At 45.1% G+C, this 22,788-nt stretch overlaps 1 protein-coding gene across 1 annotated transcript in view; it reads left to right on the forward strand.

The window, feature by feature from the left end:
- The window catches only part of ttn.1 (titin, tandem duplicate 1), a 176,964-nt gene that overhangs the window by 150,719 nt on the left and 3,457 nt on the right, over positions 1–22,788 (forward strand). Inside the window, exons 198-225 of the mRNA XM_080902216.1 lie at positions 60–347; positions 472–777; positions 924–1,226; positions 1,312–1,617; positions 1,746–3,509; positions 3,666–3,959; positions 4,170–4,454; positions 4,556–4,855; positions 4,962–7,028; positions 7,152–7,454; positions 7,544–7,849; positions 8,308–8,598; positions 8,713–9,012; positions 9,980–10,285; positions 10,399–10,701; positions 10,866–11,147; positions 11,230–11,823; positions 11,963–12,250; positions 12,408–12,707; positions 12,796–13,098; positions 13,220–13,522; positions 13,613–14,197; positions 14,289–14,591; positions 15,059–15,358; positions 15,646–16,221; positions 16,479–16,784; positions 16,880–17,485; positions 17,618–22,722. Of these exons, the coding sequence (XP_080758342.1) occupies positions 60–347; positions 472–777; positions 924–1,226; positions 1,312–1,617; positions 1,746–3,509; positions 3,666–3,959; positions 4,170–4,454; positions 4,556–4,855; positions 4,962–7,028; positions 7,152–7,454; positions 7,544–7,849; positions 8,308–8,598; positions 8,713–9,012; positions 9,980–10,285; positions 10,399–10,701; positions 10,866–11,147; positions 11,230–11,823; positions 11,963–12,250; positions 12,408–12,707; positions 12,796–13,098; positions 13,220–13,522; positions 13,613–14,197; positions 14,289–14,591; positions 15,059–15,358; positions 15,646–16,221; positions 16,479–16,784; positions 16,880–17,485; positions 17,618–22,722 (17,573 nt within the window). The remainder of the gene's footprint in view (positions 1–59; positions 348–471; positions 778–923; positions 1,227–1,311; positions 1,618–1,745; positions 3,510–3,665; positions 3,960–4,169; positions 4,455–4,555; positions 4,856–4,961; positions 7,029–7,151; positions 7,455–7,543; positions 7,850–8,307; positions 8,599–8,712; positions 9,013–9,979; positions 10,286–10,398; positions 10,702–10,865; positions 11,148–11,229; positions 11,824–11,962; positions 12,251–12,407; positions 12,708–12,795; positions 13,099–13,219; positions 13,523–13,612; positions 14,198–14,288; positions 14,592–15,058; positions 15,359–15,645; positions 16,222–16,478; positions 16,785–16,879; positions 17,486–17,617; positions 22,723–22,788) is intronic.

Consider the following 22,788-nt stretch of genomic DNA (forward strand, 5'->3'; position numbering starts at 1 on the left):
TTTATTAATTACTTGTAATAATTTTATTTATACACTTGTATAAATGTTTCTCGTCACAGGTGCCCCAGCTATAGACCTTCCTCCAGAGTACCTGGATGTAGTTCAGTACAAAGCTGGAGCTACAGTTAAGCTCAGAGTAGGAATTATTGCCAAGCCTCTACCAACGATTGAGTGGCTCAAGAATGGAAAGGAGCTAGTAACAACCTCCACTGTGTCTGCTGAAAGCACAACGGACTCTTCTGCTGTTCTGATCAAGGATGCAACTCGCAATGACACAGGTTCATATGAGATCAAGATTAAGAATGTTCTGGGGTCAGCATCTGCAACCATCAGAACTGAAATCCTAGGTATTTATAAGTTATTGATTCTCACATTTCCTTACATCTGAATTCCTAACCAGTTTAAATCCAGACTATAAAGCCTCCATCATCTCATCCATCCATGTTATTTTAATTTTTTATCTTTCCTTAGACAAACCTGGACCCCCAGCTGGCATTATTAACTTCAACTCCATCACAGCAGAAAGAATTATGTTCAGCTGGGAACCTGTGCCTGAGTGTGACCAGGGAGGCTCCAAAGTCACCCACTACATTGTTGAAAGACGTGAAACCAGTAGAGTGGTGTGGTCAACAGTTTCTGAAAGGTGTGAACAGACGTACATTACTGTTGGCAAGCTGGTCCGTGGAAATGAGTATGTATTCCGTGTAATGGGTGTTAACAAGTATGGAGTTGGAGAACCACTGGAGTCAGAGTCTGTCATCGCTAAGAATGCCTTTGGTAGGTTTCACTAGAGTGGCATGGAATCCACAGCAGCTATCCTCTGTGTTTCTTCTTCTTTTTAACACATTTTATTTTTATCAGGCTTTTTTGTCATTAACTTCACTGTTATGTGATCTTAACATACCTATTGTCTGTTCTTAAAGTCACTCCTGGGCAGCCTCATACCCCTGAGGTGACCACCATTACAAAGTCCACTATGGTGGTGGAATGGGGCAAACCAGGTGTGGATGGAGGCAGTGCAGTGACAGGCTACTACCTGGAGAGACGAGACAAGAAGAGCTTGCGCTGGATCAGAGTTTATAAAGAGCCTGTCACTGACGCCAAACAGACAGTTTATCACTTGACAGAAGGAAATGAATACCAGTATCGTGTGTGTGCCATTAACAAGGCCGGAGAGGGACCGTTTTCTGATGCATCAGACTATTATAAGGCTGCTGACCCAGTTGGTAAGTACACTTAGATTCACAGATTTACCACAAAAGTAATGATTACTAATCTACACTCCACTTAACAAATACATGGTACTTACAGATCCACCAGATGAGCCTTGCAAGTTAAAGGTGGTGGACTCTACCAAGACTTCCATCACTTTGGGCTGGTCCAAGCCAGAATGGGATGGAGGAAGTGAGGTCACAAGTTACATGGTGGAAAAGCTTGTGGAGGGAGAAAAAGAATGGGCTATGATTACCTCCAAAGGAGAGGTTAAAACAACAGAATATGTTGTCCACAATTTAAAACCAAATGTTAACTACTTCTTCAGAGTCTCTGCTGTCAATTGTGCTGGTCGCGGAGAGCCTCTGGAGATGACTGAACCAGTGCAGGCTAAGGACATCCTGGGTAAATTCATTACTTATTGAAAATAAAATAAATCGTGTCTTCAGTGTACAGCATGTGTTTCTTGTTTTGTATTCATGTTGCCCACATATAGTTTCCCCTGTATGACCTTCTATATACTCCCTTCCCAGAGGAGGCCCAGATTGACTCTGATGTTGCCATGAGAACTCACTACATTGTGAAGGCCGGCAAGGATGTTGAGCTGTCTGTTCCATTGAAGGGCAGACCTGCGCCCACTGCCTCTTGGAGCAAGGGAGAAGAATGCATTGACCACGATCCCAAATATGAATTCCACCATTCAGACACAAGCACAGTCCTTGTTATGCGTGAGGTGACCAAGCTTGATACTGGAAAATATACAGTAAAGATAGAGAATGGTGTGGGTGAGCCCAAGACAGTGACTCTGTCTGTCAAAGTCCAAGACACCCCAGCTCAGTGCAGGAACCTGGTCCTGAAGGAGGTGACCCGTGGAAAGGTGACTCTCTGCTGGGAGGCCCCACTTCTTGATGGCGGTGCAGAGATTACTAACTATGTTGTGGAGAAGAGAGACTCATCCAAGAGATCATACTCTATGGTGACAAACAAATGCACAGACACAACATACACCATTGAAGATCTTTCTGAAAAGACATCCTCCTTCTTCCGTGTCTTAGCAGAGAATGAGAATGGTATCGGTGATCCATGTGAAACACATGAACCTGTTAAGGCTACAGAAACTCCAGGCCCAGTCAAGGAGGTTTCAATGAAAGATTCATCAAAGACCTCCATCACTCTCCAGTGGCTTAAACCAGATTACGATGGTGGTAGTATAATCTCTGACTACATTATTGAGAAGAAGGTCAAGAATGAAGATTGGTCATTAGGAGGAACAAGCAGACAGTGTGAGTTTGAGGTAAAGAAACTGAAGGAGCACTCGAACATGTTCTTTAGAGTTGCTGCCAGGAATGAGAAAGGACATGGAGATTTTGTTGAAATTGGACCTATCAAGGTCATTGACTACATTATTACACCAGAGGCAGACCTTACAGAATATCCACATGGTAGCATCAGCATTCGCCTGGGTCACAATGTGCACATTGAACTGCCATACAAAGGCAAACCCAGACCTTCTGTTCTTTGGATGAAGGACAGCCTGCCGCTTAAAGAGAGTGATCAAGTACGCTTCAAGACAACAGAAAACAAAGCCACCCTAATGATTAAGAATGTGAAGAAGGAGAATGAGGGCAAATACACCTTAACCCTTGACAACAAAGTGAACAGGAAATCCTTCCACATCCATGTCATCACACTGGGACCACCATCAAAGCCTGTTGGACCTATCCGACTGGACGAAGTGAGAGCAGAAAGCATTATGATCTCATGGGATGAACCAAATGACTATGGTGGTGGAGACATAACTTGCTACACCGTGGAGAAACGTGATACCTCCCAAAATGACTGGAAGATGGCCTGCTCCAGTGTACAGGATACTCAATTCAAAGTCTCCAACCTTATCAAAGGTGTCCAATACCAGTTTAGAGTGTGTGCTGAAAACAGGTATGGTGTCAGCGAGCCTCTGCTTTCGCAAATGGTTATTGCCAAGCACCAATTCAGACCACCAGGCCCACCAGGCAAGCCGATTGTATACAATGTTACCAACGATGGTATGACCATTCAATGGGAGAAACCTATCTATGATGGTGGCACCCCTATTCAGGGCTATCATGTGGAGAAGAAGGAGAAGAATAGCATTATGTGGCAAAAGGTGAACACTATGTTGATCAAAGAAACAGATCACAGGATTTTGGAGCTCATTGAAGGCCTTGAATACTCCTTTAGAGTCTATGCACAGAATGATGCTGGGTTCAGCCGAATGAGTGATGAGAGCAAACCAATCATGGCCGTCAGTCCAGTTGGTGAGTATTAATTCAGACCATGACATAAATCCCTTTGTTACACTAGAAAAATACAACATGCTGGAAATTTTGCATGTTATGTATAAAATCTGAGAAAAATGTTGTCGGAATAAAAACACTGTGGCAAAGAGTTAAAAGGTGCATTATGCATTTCAGATCCTCCTGGCCAGCCTGATTACACTGATGTGACTAGTGACTCAGTGTCACTGAAATGGGATGCACCCAAACGTGATGGCGGTAGCAAGATTGTTGGATACAATATCGAGAAACGCCAAGGACATGGACGCTGGTTCAAGGCCAACTTGACTGATGTGCACGACTGTCAGTATACCGTCACTGGATTGGCAACAAATGAACGCTATGAGTTTAGGGTCATTGCCAGAAATGCCATGGGTGTTGTCAGTCCTCCATCCAACTCTTCTGGCATGATTGCTGTCAGAAATGAAAATGGTGAGTAATAGCAGGAAAGAGCTTGGACAGTGTAGATATTGGGGAAGCATTAAATCAGAGTTTAAAGGGTAAATAGTATAGTTGAAGTCCAATGCTTTTGTTTCCCTTGGTTGCTACCCATGTTTTCCTCAGCTCATTTTTCCAAGAATTACCTCTACATAGCTTACTAAAGCTGCCCGCTGTAAACTAATGCCTTTTTTCCCAAACCAGCTCTTCCAAACATTGAGTTTGGCCCAGAGTACTTTGAAGGTTTGACAGTCAAGGCAGGAGACAGCATCAGGCTAAAGGTGACCATCACTGGACGCCCAGTTCCCAAAGTTGTCTGGTTCCGAGAAGGTGTGGAGATTACAAAAAAGATGATGGACATTATTACAGTTCCTGGATCCAGCACCCTCTTTGTCAGGGATGCTGATCGTTCACACTGTGGGCGCTACACTGTGGAAGCTACCAATGGGTCTGGAACCAAAAAGGAAAACATCCTTGTTCAAGTCCAAGGTTTGCATTTTTGAAAGTTTTCTCCCTATACTTCAGTATCAATATTTACCATTCTATTCATTTGTATTCTAACTTAACTTTCTCACAACTATTTGACACAGATACACCTGGCGAGCCTGTTGGACCGATCACTTTCAGTAACATCTCAGAGGGCAAGTGCAGTCTGTCTTGGAACCCACCAGAGAAAGATGGTTGTTCTGAGATTTCACATTACATCATTGAGAAGCGTGAGACAGCCAAGATTTCGTGGGCATTGGTGTCTGATGAATGTAAGGAGTGCACCTTCCACGCAACCAAGCTCATTAAGACTAATGAGTATCAATTCAGGGTCTCTGCTGTTAACAAGTTTGGAGTTGGCAGACCTCTGGAATCCAGTCCCATCATTGCACAGATGCAATACAGTAAGTTGTCATTTTGGAAGGTTTTAAAAATCAACATATGGAAGTTTTCAAATCTATATTACATTTATTTAGTCATTTCCACTCACTATTAAAATTGTTTCCCCAGCCACTCCTGATGCTCCAGGCACTCCTGATGCAACTGAAGTTACAGGAGAGAGCATCACCTTGTCCTGGACTCCTCCAAAATCTGATGGAGGAAGCCCGATTCATTATTACATCCTGGAAAAACGTGAAAAGAAGACTGTCCGGTTCTACAAGGTGATCACCAAGAAGCCTATTACTGACTGTGCACATAGGGTTATCAACCTGACAGAGGATATGGAATACGAGTTCCGTGTTATGGCTGTAAATGATGCTGGTGTTGGAACTCCTAGCAACATCTCTTTACCCATCAAAGCCGCTGAGCCAAAAGATATACCTTGCGCTCCATCAGTGGTCTGTGTTTCGGACTCCACCAGTACCTCCATCAGTTTGGAATGGACCAAGCCTGCTGACGATGGAGGCATGGAGATTCTTGGCTACATAATTGAAATGGTGAAGGGAGAAGAGGTGGAATGGAAGAGAGTAAATGAGGAGCTTGTAACTGAAACAAATTATGTGGTGACAGGTCTGCAGACAGGGGCTGAGTACAAATTCCGTGTTGCAGCTGTCAATCATGTGGGTAGAGGTGAAGACAAGGAAATTCCAGAGCCTGCTCAGGCAGTAGATAGGCTAACAGTGCCACAGGTAGATATTGATGCTGCCTTTAAGCAGACACACATTGTCAAAGCGGGAGGTTCAGTGTGCTTGGGCATCCACTTCAGAGGAAAGCCTATTCCTACTGCCACTTGGGTGAAGGAGGAAGGAGAGCTCAGTGTCATGTCAGAGGTAACAACTACTGATGGTTACAGTTCTCTGAGCATTGAAAACTGCTCTAGAAATGATACTGGCAAATATACTGTAAACCTAGAAAATTCCAGTGGTAGCAAGGCTACTACATTTGTTGTAAAAGTCATGGACACTCCTGGACCTCCAGAGGCTGTTGCCTTCATGGAGGTGACCAGAGGCTCAGTCACACTTATGTGGAAATCTCCTCTTAATGATGGCGGAGCCAGAATCCATCACTATATTGTTGAGAGGCGTGAGGCTAGCCGCCGCACTTGGCAGCAGTCCGGTAGCAAATGCACACAGCACTACCTAAAGATACAGGACCTGCTGGAAGGAGTGCCATACTTCTTCAGAGTCTCAGCCGAGAACCAGCACGGTGTGGGTGAGGCATTTGAGCTGACTGAGCCTGTCATTGCCACTGCAGCACCATCAGCTCCAAAGAGACTGGATATCCTCGACACCACAGACAACTCTGTGTCACTAGGCTGGCTGAAACCAGAGCATGATGGCGGTAGTCGCATTCAGTGTTATGTCATTGAAGCTAGGCCAAAAGGTACAGACAAATGGGTAGTTGTTGGCAACACCAAAAATCTGACCTATGTTGTCGAAAAGCTCAACAAGGGTGATGAATATGACTTCTGTGTGAAGGCTAAGAATGAAGCTGGTTATAGCAAGCCCAAGGAAACTCTGGCTCCTGTGCTGGTCAAAGAGCCTCACATTGAACCTGCTGCTGACCTCAGTGAAATCACCAACCAGCTCATCACATGCAGGTCTGGAAGCACTTTCACCATCGATGTTCCAATCAGTGGCAGACCTGCTCCTAAGACCACCTGGAAGTTGGAGGAAATGAGACTGAAAAACACAGACAGAGTCTCAATCAAAGTTACTAAGGACAGAACCAGTATCTCAGTTAAGGAGGCCATGAGAGGAGATGGTGGGAAATACCATCTGACTCTGGAGAATGTGGCAGGAACCAGAACGTTTACTATTGAAGTTAATGTCACAGGCAGACCCAGTCCTCCAAGTGGACCAATAGAAATCTCATCAATTACTTCTGAGTCCTGTGTTGTTAACTGGCATCCACCAGAAGATGATGGTGGCACTGACATCACCAACTACATCGTAGAGAAGCGTGAATCTGGCTCAACGGCCTGGCAGCTCATCAACTCCAGCGTGAAGCGCACCTCTCTCCACGTCAGTAACCTGACCAAATACATGCAGTACACATTCAGGGTCTCTGCAGAAAACAGATTTGGTGTCAGCAAGTCCACTGAGTCTGAGACTATTGTCGCTGAGCATCCTTACAGTAAGTGTTACTCTATAATGTTACTTTTGAGCTTATGAATTTATAATATTCATTTCCATCCTATTCCATAAGATTCTTATGTTGAACTTGAATAAAACAGCAATACCTAATTTCTGATCACAGCACCTGCAGGTCCACCGACAAAGCCTATAATCTTTAATGTCACTGCTAATACAATGACACTGCAATGGGAGGAGCCCTACCATGATGGTGGAAGCAAGGTGACTGGTTACTGGATTGAGAAGAAGGAAAGGAACAATATCCTGTGGGTGAGGGAGAACAAGATCCCTTGCTTTGAGTGCTCTTACAAGGTGGAAGGTCTGGTGGAAGGCCTGGAATATCAGTTCAGGGTTTATGCCATGAACAGTGCTGGACTGAGCAAAGCTAGTGAGGCCTCAAAGGGAGCAGTTGCTCAAAACCCTGTTGGTGAGTTTAGTATCACACCATGAAGAGTTACTAAATTAATATGTTTTTAGACAAAAATGTCTGACAAACATTGTTGATTTGTTGTTTAGATCCACCAGGTAAGCCTGAAGTCACCAACGTAACAAGGACCACAGTATCCCTGAAGTGGTCGTCTCCACTGTATGACGGTGGCAGTCCAATTGTGGGCTACATCATTGAACGCAAGCCATACACGTTGACTGGCGAGGGCCGCTGGCTGAAGTGTAACTACACCAACGTGACTGACAACTTCTATACTGTTACTGCGCTGGGAGAGGGAGAGCCCTACGAGTTCAGGGTTATTGCCAAGAATGCCAACCAGGTCTTCAGCAGACCCTCTGAGTCCACCGGCTCTGTGCAGTGCAAAACTGACTTTGGTAAGATTTGAGACCATGACACAGTTTCATCAACATGCCACAAAATAAATTCACAGTAAAATGAAACTTGTGTTTTCTGCTAAATCAGTGTAAGCAATCAAACCGAGTCCCCAAAAGTTGATTCTGTTCATCTGGACGTTTTCAGTGGGAGAAACATTTTGTCACTCATCCAGGTGACTCCTTCAGTCTCAGCTGACTGCAGGTTTCCCCAATCTTATAACCAGTACATTTGACTCAGTGGTGCTAGTTTCAGCCATTATGCAAATGTACTGTTTATAAGACAAAACGTTTCTCCTACTGAAAACGTCCAGATGAACAGAATCAACTTTTGGGGATTTACTTACCTGGATGATTGAGCATGCATCAAGACAACCAAACCAAGACCAAAATATTTTCAAGACATGTCAATTCAGTTTAAACAAAGTTTCAAAACCCTGTACTTCATAACCACTTGACAGAGCCTCCAAAGGCCCAGCTTGACAGCAAGCTGCTCTCTGAAACTGTGATGGTCCGGGCTGGTTCAGACCTGGTTCTGGATGCTGCAGTGGGTGGAAGACCTGATCCTAAGGCTTCTTGGTCCAAGGGTAACAGAGAGCTGGACTTGTGTGAAAAGTACCACTTGCAGTATACCCCGACTAGAGCCATGGCCATCATCAAATTCTGTGACAGAGATGACACTGGAAAATACATCCTCACAGTCAGGAATGTAAGTGGAACCAAAACTGCAGAAGTCAATGTCAAAGTGCTTGGTGAGTGGCTTTTTATTTTTAACCATTTATTTTAATGCATTCACAAATTACACTGGACGTGTTAATTTTGAACATCCTAGCATCTAAGCATTCGTACATCTGGCTTTCTTTCAGACACACCTGGAGTTTGTGAGGGCAGCATTGAGATCAGTAAGATAACAGAGGAATCCTGCACTCTGAGCTGGAAGCCTCCTCTTGAAGATGGTGGTGATGACGTCTCTCACTACATTGTGGAGAGGCGTGACACAAACAGACTTAACTGGGTAATAATGCATGCCGAATGCAAGGAACTGACCTGCAACATCACCGGGCTGATGAAAAACACAGAGTACCTGTTCAGGGTGCGGGGAGTCAACAAGTACGGGCCTGGAGTCTATCTCCAGTCAGAGCCCATGGTCGCCAGAAACACCTTTAGTAAGTATAACAGCCACATCCTTATGAAACAATACCTAGTTAGTTACTGACATCATCGTACAATCCGAGCGCTGCTTTTTTAAATGTTACACAAAAAACTACAAGAGAAACCCACAAGTACTGGTAGTACCAATACACATTCATTTCAAGTTTTCAATCAGACTGGTGATCGGTAACCAGATTTTCTTTGTTTGACAAAGACTATCTGTAATACATTTCCTAATTCCTTCACCCACATTAGGTCTGTTTCAGATTTCCAGGATTGAACAGTGTGGGTCAGAAAATGCCCTGGCATCATAAAGTGTGAGATACAGATGCTGTTAAACATTTGGCAAACGAGGCGAGAAGTAATTTAATCTCATATAGTGGGAAAAATACAGTCTGTGAACACTGAATTACATTAGAGTATGCTGACCATTCAAGGTGATAGTTTTGGTATTTTTCAAACTTTTATTCACACTTCACTTCCCAGTCTACCCAGAATACATCTGAAAATGCACCATTCAAGTTTTGCTGGATGGTGTGAAGTTAAAAACCCAGCTTCTTAAAGAAGGACAGTAAATGTCCCGACAGTTTAAGGAGCTGTGTGATGTTTTTGCTGTGCAGTGGAGTCCTAAACAACTATGCCTATGTTGTAACAGGGTGCAGGCTTAAATGTCCACTGTAGTTGTTGGAAAGCACTGAGGAATGCTGAACTGATAACTGAAAAATGTTGAGATACTAGATAGTGCAATCATTTTTATGGTATTAATGCATCCCACCACTGAAAGAGGGAAGTCTGTTTCATTTTCCTGTCCCAGAAGTATTTCTTTTTTCTTACGCTAAACAAAAGTAAATGGAGATACAGAAGCTGTCAGGTTTGTGCCTCCATATAATCAAAAGGTTTTTGATGTATTTTGATTTGCAACAATAGTTACTCTAGATTCTTTGTAAATTAACTCTGCATCACCTGTCATCTCTCCTGCAGCTGTGCCATCTCCTCCTGGTGCTCCAGAGATCCTGGCATCAGGAAAGGACTTTGCCACCATTGAGTGGCTGAAACCAGAGAGCGATGGAGGTAGCCCATTGATCCATTACTTAGTCGAGAGACGTGAGAGAAAGAGTGCTCGCTGGGTGAAGGTGAACAGAGATGGTGCTCACTTAGACACCACGCTGAAAGTGTCCGGTTTGACTGAAGGCAACATCTACCAGTTCAGAGTGACGGCCATCAACAAGGCTGGAGAAAGTGAGCCCAGCGAGGTTTCTCTATATGTTGTCTGCAGAGTGCCAACATGTAAGTCGAGTTTGTTCAGTAACAAAAACTTCCACATTTTTATCCATTTATATTGAATTATCAGTGAATGCATCATGATATCTCTACTATATCTTTTTATGCTGTTCCTTCAGGTACCCCTGCTCCTCCTTCTATTCCTCGTATCACTGACACACACGCTGACAGCATCAGCCTGGCCTGGTCCCGACCCGTAGAGGATGGAGGAGCTGATGTGATTGGCTATATTCTAGAGATGAAGGAAGTGGGAGCAGAAGAATGGAAGAAGGCCCATGAAAAGACCCTGCGTACCACAGAGTATGTAGTAACCGGACTTTCAGCAGGCAAGAAGTACTGCTTCAGAGTGGCCGGCATTAACATTAATGGTACAGGAGACTTCAGTGACCCATGTGCTGAGACCGAGCCAGTGGAGAGAATTGGTAAGTAAAACTTTAGAAAAGCATAAACTTAAATGCATTTGCATTTGATTTTGTTGTGCCATTTCTTCTTCCACTACAGTTTATTTGCAAGTCTTTCCAGATATGGTAACTTTGACATTACTTTATCACCAAGATTACAAACCTGTCATTGTCACCTCACACAGAAACTCCTGACTTCGAGCTCCACGATGACCTTAAGAAAACTATCTGCTTGCGGGCCAGTGGCTCCCTTCGCTTATTTGTTCGTGTCACTGGTCGTCCTGCTCCTACAATAACGTGGAGCAAGCCTGGTGTTGACCTCCACAACAGAGGCTTCATTGAGGTCACCAACACTTCCACCACTCTCATTATTGACAAAGTCAACCGCTACGATGCTGGCAGGTACACTCTGGTGGCGGAGAACTCTGCCGGGAAACAGGAAGTCAGCATTTTGGTCAAGGTTTATGGTAGGTTGAATGGATTTTTTTTAATGTGTTACAGAAACTTTTATGAACTGGCCTTTTGAGTAAAGTATGTGCTTTTCTTTAGATACTCCTGGACCAACTGGGCCAATCAAAATGAAGGAACTGACCAAGGAGTCTGCAACCATCTCTTGGGATGCTCCAACTGTGGATGGCGGTGCTCCTGTCAACAATTACATCATTGAGAGGCGTGAAGCGTCCATGAGAGCCTACAAAACAGTCACAGCCAAGTGCAGTAAAACATCTTACAAGATCGATGGCCTGATGGAGGGCATGCTGTATTATTTCCGTGTTCTCCCTGAGAACATCTATGGTATTGGAGAGCCCTGTGAGACACCAGATGTCATCCTGGTTTGCGAGGTGCCTCTGCCACCACAAAAATTGGAAGTGATCGATGTCACCAAGAGCACTGTCACCCTGGGCTGGGAGAAACCGGAACATGATGGTGGCAGCAGACTGATAGGTTATGTCATTGAAGCCTGCAAGTTTGGTACCGACAAATGGATGAAGGTGGCTACATTGAAGCTCACAGACTTTGAGCACACCATTGAGAAGCTGAATGAGAAGGAGCAGTACTTGTTCAGAATCAGAGCCATCAACAGCCGAGGAGCCAGTGAACCCAAAGAACTTGTTGCAGCTGTCACTGTACAGGAACAGAGAGGTAACAAACAAAGCCAACTTGTACTACTTGCAGTTAAAATGTTTTTACAGCTTAAGGCAAAGAAAAATTGACAAAAACTCACAAAGTTGTTGTTCACTTTACACTTTTTCCTAACTATATTTTAATCTCTCCCTTCCAGTAATGCCAGTAGTGGACTTCTCTGGCATTCCTCAGAAGGTTGTCAATGTGCTGGCTGGCAAGACCCTGGATCTGGACCTGCCTATCATCGGCAGACCTCCTCCTGTTTGCTCCTGGTACTTTGGTGACAACAAGATAAAAATCACAGACCGTGTCAAGATCAAGAGTACTGGCAAGTTCACCAAACTGACGATGTCTGACACCACCATCGATGACACTGGTGACTACACCCTGGAGGTGAAGAATGCTGTTGGTGTCATCACTGAGTTCATCAAAGTCGTCATTCTCTGTAAGAAACCAACCCTGATTTAGTATTGCTTATATTTTTGCTACCAAGTCAAGTCTAGCTATTTCTGTATTGGCAGTGGTATAGGTAATATTAACATTTAGCTTTACGTACATTCAGGTGAGTGTAACGTTTAATTTTATGAAACTTTATTTACTAGCTAAACCTGATGAGCCAAAGGGACCCATCAGGTTTGACGAGATTGATGCCACCACCGTCACTTGCAGTTGGGATCCTCCAATCAGAGATGGTGGAGCTCCCATCAGTGGCTATGTGGTGGAGCAGCGTGATGCCCACAGACCTGGTTGGGTGCCTGTCTCTGACTCTGTCAGCCGACCAATGTTTAAATTTGATAACCTGATCGAGGGAGATGAGTATGTCTTCCGTGCAGCTGCTGTGAATCATTACGGCACTGGAGAATTCCTGCAGTCTGAGATTGTCACCTGCAGAAGCATGAAGAGTAAGACCGCTATCATTCCCTTAAATATTATATTTGGTTGATACATATGATGGTAACAGTGGTAACATGTTTTCCCTTCCCTCGTCAGATGTTCCTGGACCACCTGGACGTCCAGTTGTTTTCGATGTTTCTCGTGATGGTATGACTGTGGCTTGGGAGCCGCCAGATGAGGATGGTGGCCTTGAAGTTTCTGGTTACATCATTGAACGGAAAGAAGTCAGGGCTGATAGATGGGTGCGTGCCAACAAGAACCCCGTAACCATGACTAGATACCGGTCTACTGAGCTGATCGAGGGTCTTGAGTACGAACACAGAATCACTGCCATCAATGCCAGAGGACTTAGCAAGCCAAGTCTGCCATCTAAACCAGCAGTGGCAACAGATCCCATTGGTAAGACAACATTTTGATATAAATCTAGAATTTTAGACATATGTGTGTGACATGACTCTTGACATTGAAAGTCACAAAGAGCAACAGACTACATACTGATATTGTTCTGTTCCCCAACCAGATCCACCTGGCTGTCCTCAGAATCCAAGGATCACTGATACCACAAAGTCCTCTGTGTCACTGGCTTGGAGTCCTCCTGATGATGAGGGAGACGCTAGGGTAGATGGTTACCTGATTGAGATGCAGAAGGTGGGCACTATGGCCTGGATCAAATGCAACACCACACCATCTCTAATTTGTGAGTACACTCTGACCAACATGCCACAAGGAGAGCAGTTCAAATTCCGTGTGATGGCCTGCAATGCTGGTGGCTCTGGAGAGCCCGCTGAAGTGCCTGGAACAGTTACTGTGACTGAGATGCTTGGTAAGAACAAACAGACTTTCTCCAAGATGATGTGTGTACAACTAAAACTAGTACAGAATGGACCTAACTTTTGGTATCAATATTTTCCAGAATCTCCTGAATATGACCTGGAGCTGAAATACAAAGATCTGTACGTGGTCCGCTACGGAGGAGTGCTTAGATTATCTGTACCCATTAAAGGTAAACCTCAGCCAACCTGCAAGTGGTCAAAGGATGGCGGTTTAGTGTCTGCCAGGGCTATGATTGCCTCCACTGAAGATGCCAGTGAGCTTGTAATCAAGGGAGCTGAGAGGAGTGACTCTGGTGTCTATGATCTCCTGCTGGAGAATAAGGTTGGCAAGAAGAAAGTCCAAATCAAGGTGAAGGTCATTGGCAGACCAAGTGCTCCAGAGGGACCAATAGTCTTTGAGGAGATTCAGGCCAACTCTGTCAGGCTGTCCTGGAAGGCACCTATTGATGACGGTGGCTCAGAAATCCTTGGTTATATTGTGGAAAGACGTGAGGCAACCAGAAATGCCTGGTATACTGTAGACTGTAGAGTGACTGAAACTCAGTTGCTTGTTAAGGGCCTGAAGGAGGGAACAGAGTATCACTTCAAGGTCACAGCTGAAAACTCATTTGGTATCAGTGCATCCCTGAAGTCTGAACAGCCACTGGTACCCATGACTCCTCTCTGTAAGTATTCCTTGTTTTGTTTTTTGTTTTTTTCAAACCCTTCAGGCTTGTATTCAGAAACAATTAAAAAATTCCCCATCTTTCAAATCAGGTTCCCCTGAGCCTTCAACTACCCCACCAGAGATTATGGATGTCACCAAGAGCTCAGTGGCACTTGCATGGTCCAGACCAAAGGATGATGGAGGATCTGCTATCACTGGTTACTTTGTTGAGTACAAGGTGGTGTCTGCTGAAACATGGTCCCGTCACGAGGCCAAGATAACCTCCACCATGTTTACTCTACCTGGACTCACCCCAGATACGGACTACCAGTTCCGCATTGTTGCTGTCAATGACATAGGCGAGAGTGAGGCAGGTCCTGTGTCGGACCCAGTCACATGCAAAGATCCATTCGGTGAGTCTCATGTCCTTAAAAGTTTTTGTTAGGTTTGGGGTTTGTTTCTGCCACATGCAAATTTTCAGAAACTAGAAGTGGGTAACTTTCGTCTGGAATTTCACACATTTTGGCATTACATTTTTTTGTGAAAGCTTTTGCATTTAGGTATTCCCAATAAGCACACATTTTAGAAACATGAGGGGGCCTTGAGCTAGCATAAACCCTACCACTAACCCGTGATTGGTCTTTGGCAACCAATGTTAGAAGTGAAATGCACTAGGTCGCTGAGGGATTTTAAACAGATGTGTTTAAATTACATTACATTACAATCTTATGTAAACTTATGTAATCAGTGTAATGAGTTGCAGTTGTACAATCGATTACTTGATCTTGTCAGTATATTGAAGTAGGTAGGTGGGCTCTCTCGCTGTGTTTTAAAAAGAGAAAAAAACATTAAATAGGCTCACCCTTTTCTCTCCTTTCAGACAAGCCCAGTCAACCAGGTGAAATTGACACAGTGAACGTGAGTAACAACAACATAACAATCCGCTGGCAAGCTCCAGAGTGTGATGGTGGAAAGGAGGTCCTGGGCTATTGGGTGGAATACAGGAAGTCCACAGAGAGCACCTGGAAAAAGTGTAACAAGGAGAGACTTAAGGAAAAGGAGTTCACGGCACGTGGACTAGCTGAGGCCACAGAATATGAATTCAGGGTGTTTGCTGAGAATGAGACGGGAATGAGCAGGCCTCGTAGGACTGCCACATGTATCAAAACCAAGCTGACTTGTGAGTACCTAAGAATATATTTATTATTAAATTTATATTTATTTACAGGGATAATACCTAGAAACATTCCTATTTGGCAACTAGTGATATACCACTATATACAATGTATGCACACTGGTACAGACCATATCCATGGGTATGGTTATAAGTTATAATGTTATAATTCAATACAATACTATTACAAAAAAAATAACCAGTATGAAAAAGACATATTTAGACAGACTTACCATATATAGAGTATGCTGTTTATTTTTTTATAAATATGCTTCTTTGGTTTGTTTTTCCAGCTGAAACTAAACCAAGCCTGAGAAAAGAAATGGATGAAGTAACTGCCAAACTTGGCCAGCCTGCAGTTATGAAGTGCCAGATTATTGGAAGACCCGTTCCTGAAATAAAGTGGTATCATGCAGGCAAGGAAATTATCGAGTCTCGCAAGTACGAGATGAGCTCTGACGGCCGCAACCACTCCCTGTCAATTATGACTGACCAGCAGGAAGATGAAGGCGAATACACCTGCAAGGCCATCAATGACGCTGGAGAAGCAGAGACCACAGGCATGTTGGTTTTGGAGGCGGCGCCATCATTCCACCCTGACTACCCACTGAAGGAAATCCATTTTGCTGGCCTCGGAACTACTCTGCGTATCCATGCTGTTTACATTGGCCGTCCTGAGCCAAAGATCATGTGGCTGCATGGGGCAAAGACTCTGGAAAACACAGAAGATATAAGCATTGAGACCACTGAGCACTACACACATCTGGTCATCAAGAACGTGCAGCGCAGAGTCCATGGAGGCAAATACAGAATAAGACTGCACAACCACTTTGGCCGAGCTGACACCGCATTCAGTGTTGAAATCTACGGTATGTTCTATGTTAATTACCTCCAGAAATTCAATTCAGTTTTATTCCCACAGCACCAAATCACAACAACAGTCGCCTCAAGGTGCTTTATATTGTAGGGTAGACCCTACAATAATACATACATAGAAAAACCCAACAATTGTATGACCCCCTACAAGCAAGCACTTTGGCGACAGTGGGAAGGAAAGTGCAGCAATGCATACATTTGTAAGCGTGAAATTATCCAATTTGTAAATATATCATACCTCTATTCCTAGACAAACCTGATATACCTCAGGGTCCCATTGTTCTGGATGCCCTGCTGAAGAACTCAGTGATCATCAGCTGGAAGCCTCCCAAAGATGACGGTGGCTGCATGATTACGAACTATATTGTGGAGAAGCGTGAGGACAGGGAGGGCTCAGAGTGGGAACTGGTGTCGTCATCCATCAATGGCACATCCTGCCGTGTGCCCAACCTCATCGAGAGTGCTGGATACTTCTTCCGGGTCTATGCCCAGAATCGCTATGGCAACAGCGAGCCACTGGAGCTCACTTGCCCGATCCTCATCAAGAGTCAGCTGGGTATGTTTAATAAAAGGCAATATTTCACAATGGGTCACATATACAGAGATGCGAAATACTGACAGTGGTTTCATAAATATATACTCCTTTCACAGAGAGACCATCGCCACCTCTATCACCAGTTGTTTCTGGAATTACTAAGGATTCCTGCGTGGTTTCCTGGAAACCCCCTCTCAGTGATGGTGGATCCAAGATCAAGAGCTACTACCTGGAGAAGAAGAACAAAAAGGACAGGCGGGAATGGACTGAATGGACTCCAGTGACCACAGATGAAATCAAACAAACAGTCTTTTCTGTGAAGCGCCTGACCGAGGGTGTTGAGCACGTCTTCCGTGTCAAATGCGAGAATCTTGGAGGGCAAAGTGACTATAGCGAGGAGACCACTCCCATCATTCCAGCCGCAGCTGTCGAGATCCGTGCTCCTGCCTTTAAGGAGGAGCTGAGGAACATGAGTGTCAAGTACAAGAGCAATGCTACCCTTGTGTGTAAGATTACAGGACAGCCCAAGCCTGTAATTAAATGGTTCAGACGAGGAAAAGAGGTCCATTCTGATGGAAAGAAGATCAAGATCCAGGAGTTTAAGGGAGGTTACCACCAGCTGGTCATCACAGAGGCTGACGAGGAAGACTCCACTGTTTACCAGATTAGGGCCACCAACCAGGGAGGCTCCATCTGTGCCACTGTCTCTCTGGATGTTGAAAGTAAGCTCCGAAATGCTGTCTTACACAAAAAAATAACTATGAAATGTAAAAAACAAAAAACAATGTAATTATAAGAGCTATTTAGATTCATATATATCATGAAATCTCAAACAACTTTTTCCTGATTTCTAGTTCCTGCCAAGATCAACCTGCCAAAGAATCTGAAGGACAAGGAAGCCATCCCTGCCCTGCGTGGAGAGGTGGTTAATATCAAGATTCCTTTCAGTGGAAAACCAGATCCTGTCATCACATGGCAAAAAGGACAAGATCTAATTGACAGCAATGGACACTACCAGGTCATTGTCACCAGATCATTCACTTCTTTGGTGTTTCCCAATGGAGTGGAGAAGAAGGACGCTGGTTTTTACATCGTCTGTGCCAAGAACAGATTTGGCATTGACCAGCAAACAGTTGAGCTGGATGTAGCTGATGTGCCTGATCCTCCACGTGGTGTCAAAGCCAGTGATGTCGCGAGAGACTCTGTGACACTGAACTGGGTGGCACCAGCAAATGATGGTGGCAGTAAGGTCATCAGCTATATCATTGAGAAGTGCCCCACCACAGCTGAGAGGTGGCAGCGTGTTGCCCAGTCCCGTGACACCCATTACACAGTTACCAATCTGTTTGGCGGAACGAGCTATCAGTTCAGAATTATTGCTGAAAACAAGTTTGGACAGAGTGCCCCATCTGAGTCAAGTGGACCTGTCATGACAAAAGAGGACAAATCCCGAGTTCTGCTCTATGACAGGGAGGTTGATGATACAGGATATGTCCCCAGGAGCAAGGCTCCACACTCTGATGCCAAGAATCTGCACAACAAATTTGCCATTGCAGAGGAATTGGGCAGAGGGCAGTTCGGCATTGTCCACCGCTGCGTTGAAATTAGCTCTGAAAAGACTTACATGGCTAAATTTGTCAAAGTGAGAGGTGCTGATCAGACATTAGTAAAGAAAGAAATTGCAACACTGAATTTGGCCAGACATGCCAATTACCTTCTCCTCCACGAGTCCTTCGACAGCCCGGAGGAGCTGGTGATGATCTATGATTTCATCTCAGGTGTTGACATATTTGAGCGCCTCAGTATAGCAGAGTTTGAACTTAATGAGCGTGAAATTGTTAACTACATCAGGCAAGTCTGCTCAGCTCTTGAGTTCCTTCACACTCAGAGTTATGGACACTTTGATATCAGACCTGAGAATATTATATACACTACTAGAACCAGCTCGAATGTGAAGATTATTGAGCTGGGACAGTCCAGACACCTGACTCCTGGAGACCAAATCAAGATTCAATATACCACAGCAGAGTATGCTGCCCCTGAGATCCACCAGTGTGACATGGTTAGCACAGTCACTGACATGTGGTCGGTTGGTGTTCTCGCCTATGTGCTTCTCAGTGGCCTTAATCCGTTCACAGCTGAAACCAACCAACAGACGATCGACAACATTTCCAGTGCAGCCTACAGCTATGATGATGAATCCTTCAAGCAAGTCAGTGTCGAAGCACTAGACTTCACAGACCGCTTAATGACAAAGGAGCGTAAGCATCGGATGACTGCAGCTGAGGCACTGGCACATCCTTGGCTCACCAAACCTGCAGAGGAGATCAGTGCCAGAGCAATCCCAACTGGCAGGCACAAGAGATACTGCCAGACAATGGTGAGGAAAGAGTGGAACACTGTTGTCTCTGGTGCCCGTGTGGCTAGCGGGGGTTCCATTAGGTCTCAGCGTGGCGTCTTTGTTGCTAAGGTGAAAATTGCACCATTTGAACATGGTCCTCTTGCAGGGCAGATTGGCCACGCAGTGGTGAATGAGGGTGACAACGTGAAGTTCATTTGCAACATTGACAACTATGATAGCACTACTGAAGTAACATGGTACTGTGGTGTCAAGCAACTTGAAGCTAGTGACAAGTATGAAATTGAATATGAAGATGGTCTGGCAGTAATCACCATCAATAAGGTCACAAGAGCAGATGATGGCACGTACAGATGCAAGGTTGTAAATGAGTATGGTGAGGACAGTGCCTACGCTGAGCTGTTTATCAGCAGTGTTAGGTCTTACCGCGATTTCTTCACTGCCCGTGTGGTTAAGAGAACAAAGCGCAGAGTAGATACTGCCAGAATGCTTCAGAAGCCACCAGAGTTTACACTTCCTCTGGTCAACCATACAGCTTATATGGGTGAGGATGTGCGCTTTGGTGTTACCATTACTGTGCACCCTGAGCCTCGTGTCATCTGGCACAAATCTGGACAAAAGCTTATCCCTGGACATGATGAAAGGAAATACACTTTCATCAGTGACAAGGGCTTGTACCAGCTGATTATCCACAATGTGGAGACCGAAGATGATGCAGAGTACAGCGTTGTGGCCCGTAACAGGTATGGGGATGACAGTTGCAAGGCTCGTCTCACTGTTGTTCCTCGACCTAAACCAGCAGATCTCACCCTGAGGCCCATGTTTAAACGTGTGCTTGCAAATATCGATTGTAAGGAGGGCCAGGACATACGTTTTGAGATCAGAGTATCTGGTCGTCCATCACTGAAATGGGAGAAGGATGGCACGCCTTTAGCCTTTGGACCATCCATCGAGGTTGTCCATGAGGGCCTGGATTACTACATTCTTCATGTGAAGGACACTCTTCCTGAGGATTCTGGTGTGTACAGAGTTACTGCTACCAACTCTGCTGGATCCGCCAGTTGCCAGGCCACACTGAAAGTGGAGCGCACCGCTCATGTAAAGAAGGAATATGAGCCCAGTGAAAAGGAGAAGCAAAAGATTGCCAGAAAGGAAGAATTAGACAAAAAAGTTAGGCTCTCTCAGATTTTGGCTGGCACTGTTGTCACCCCCCTACCACCTGCAGCAGTAGAAGCTGTCAGGGAAGCCGCCACCATGTTTAAACCTGCTGTTACAACTAAGAAGGGTGAGAAGACTGAAGCTGAGATACAGAAAGAGCAAGAGGAGAGGAAGAAGAGAGCAGATGAGAAGAGACTGCGTATGCCCTATGTTGTCCCCACACCTCGTATCGTTAACCCAGCTGTTCTTGAAGAAGATGTAGAAATAAAACACTTCAAACCTCTTTCTGACATGAAATGGTATAAGAAATTGCGGGATCAGTATGAATTCCCTGAGCCAATGGAGAAAATCCCACAGAAAAGGATGAAGCGTATCCGTCTGTCTCGGTGGGAGCAGTTCTATGAGGTACCAATCAGGATTAAGGACCAATATAAGCCAAAGTGGCGCATTTCATCTATGACTCAGGATGACTTGGAGACTGTGAGGCCAGCAAGGCATCGCACTCCTTCTCCTGAGATGGAGACCTACCACAGAATCAGGAGGAGGTCTCTAGGTGACCTGTCAGATGAGGAGCTGCTGCTTCCTGTGAATGAGTATCTGTCCATGAAGAGAACTGAGGAGGAGAGGCTTCGTCTGGAGGAAGAACTGGAGCTTGGCTACTCCGCTTCTCCACCTAGCCTTAGTCCAGTTCGCTTTGAGTTGTCTGCCCTGCGTCCCTCATCTCCTAGAAGGACCTACGGTGACGATGAAGAGGAAGAAGAAGTTCACAGATATGATTCCTACAGAATTCCATCCAAATATGAGGCTGGCCCAAGTTTTGTTGATCTCCGCCAGCGTCATGACAAAACAACTTATAAACCTCCAAGACAAAAGCAGAGGGTGTATGAAGAACGAGAGGACCAGGAGCTGCTGCGGCCACACACGACTGCTCAGAGAATCACCTCTTACAAGAGTGAACTCAAACGAATGGAGTTTGAGGAGAAGACACGAATCTCACAAAAGGAAAGCACTGTTGCTGTTTCAAGAATCTCTGAAGTCACAGAATCTGAGCACCTGACAGCTTTTACCTCAGAATATATCCCTAAACCAATCAAAAAGCTCCCAGAGCCCGTGAGGAAAAGATCCCCTACCCCAGAAAAGGCTGTCAAGACAGATGTGACACTCCCTAAGGTTGACTTCATGTCCAGGTATGAGGAGAGAAAGCAGGCTCTGAGATCAGAGAGAAGATCTGTAGAGAGAAAGGTTGAGGTGGTGACACAAGCACCCTTCAGCCTTGACCATCCCCCACGGATTACTGTCAGGATGCGATCTCATCGTGTACCTTATTGGTCCAACACAAGATTTACCCTGAATATCCAGGCCAAACCTGAACCTGAGGTCAAGTGGTTCCACAATGGAAAACAAATCCATGGGAGCAGCAAATATACCATGACCAACATCAGTGGAGTCCTGACTCTCCAGATCATCAACTGTATGACTGAAGATTCTGGCACCTACCGTGTGGTTTGCAAGAATGCCAAAGGAGAGACTTCTGACTATGCCACACTAGATGTAGCAGATGAATACGCTGCCTTCTCTTCACTTCGCAAAGATGAGGAGCCTCCATCTGCCCATCTGCCAGAGATGACCAAAACAGAGGTATATCACGTCTCATCCTCTAAAACATCAGTAACGGAAGCTGTAACTGAGACTGTGAAGGAGACCACTACTGTTGTTGAGAAGCCAAAGGAGAAGCCCAGTGTCCCTGCCAAAATTCTGACTAAGCCACAGTCCCTCACTTTAGAGGAGGGACACACTGCCAGATTTGAATGTGATGTGGATGGCGAACCAGCACCTTCTATAAGCTGGCTGCGTGAAGGAGCAGTTGTTGCTCCCTCTGCCCGACACCACATTGTGTCTACTCAGTACAACTCCTCCTTTGAGATCTCCTCTGTTGAGATGTCAGATGAAGGCAGCTATACTCTCTTAGTCGAAAACGCTGGAGGCAAACAAGAAGCCCATTTCACCCTGACCATCCGGAAGTCTGAGTCAAAGGAGAAAGTGGTTGCCCCTCCCAGAATAACTTCTCCAGAAGCTAAATCCCCTCTTGCAAAGTCCCCTGAACCGGTCAAATCTCCCCAGAGGGTGAAATCCCCTGAGCCAGTCAAGTCACCACAGAGAGTGAAGTCTCCAGTCTCACCAAAATCCCCAACACCAAAATCTCCAACACCCAAATCTCCAACCCCAAAATCTCCTACTCCCAAATCCCCAGTCACATCTCAGAAGGAACGAGCGATTTCTCCAATCAAGCCAAAGAGAGTGATGTCACCGCCTCTTGGAAAGAAGCCGTCCTTCTCTGTTGGGCTGAGTGACATCACAGCGTACTCTGATTCTGCTGTGAAGCTGTCAGTAAAGTTGACAGGAGAGCCCACACCTACAATCTCGTGGATGAAGGATGGAAAGGTAACCTAATCAAACACTTGAACTATTCCAGAATTTGTTTTTAATAATATTTGAGGGAAATGCATC

The sequence above is a fragment of the Rhamphochromis sp. 'chilingali' genome, assembly GCF_963969265.1.
Source record: "Rhamphochromis sp. 'chilingali' genome assembly, chromosome: 14".
In the NCBI taxonomy this organism is placed as follows: domain Eukaryota; kingdom Metazoa; phylum Chordata; class Actinopteri; order Cichliformes; family Cichlidae; genus Rhamphochromis; species Rhamphochromis sp. 'chilingali'.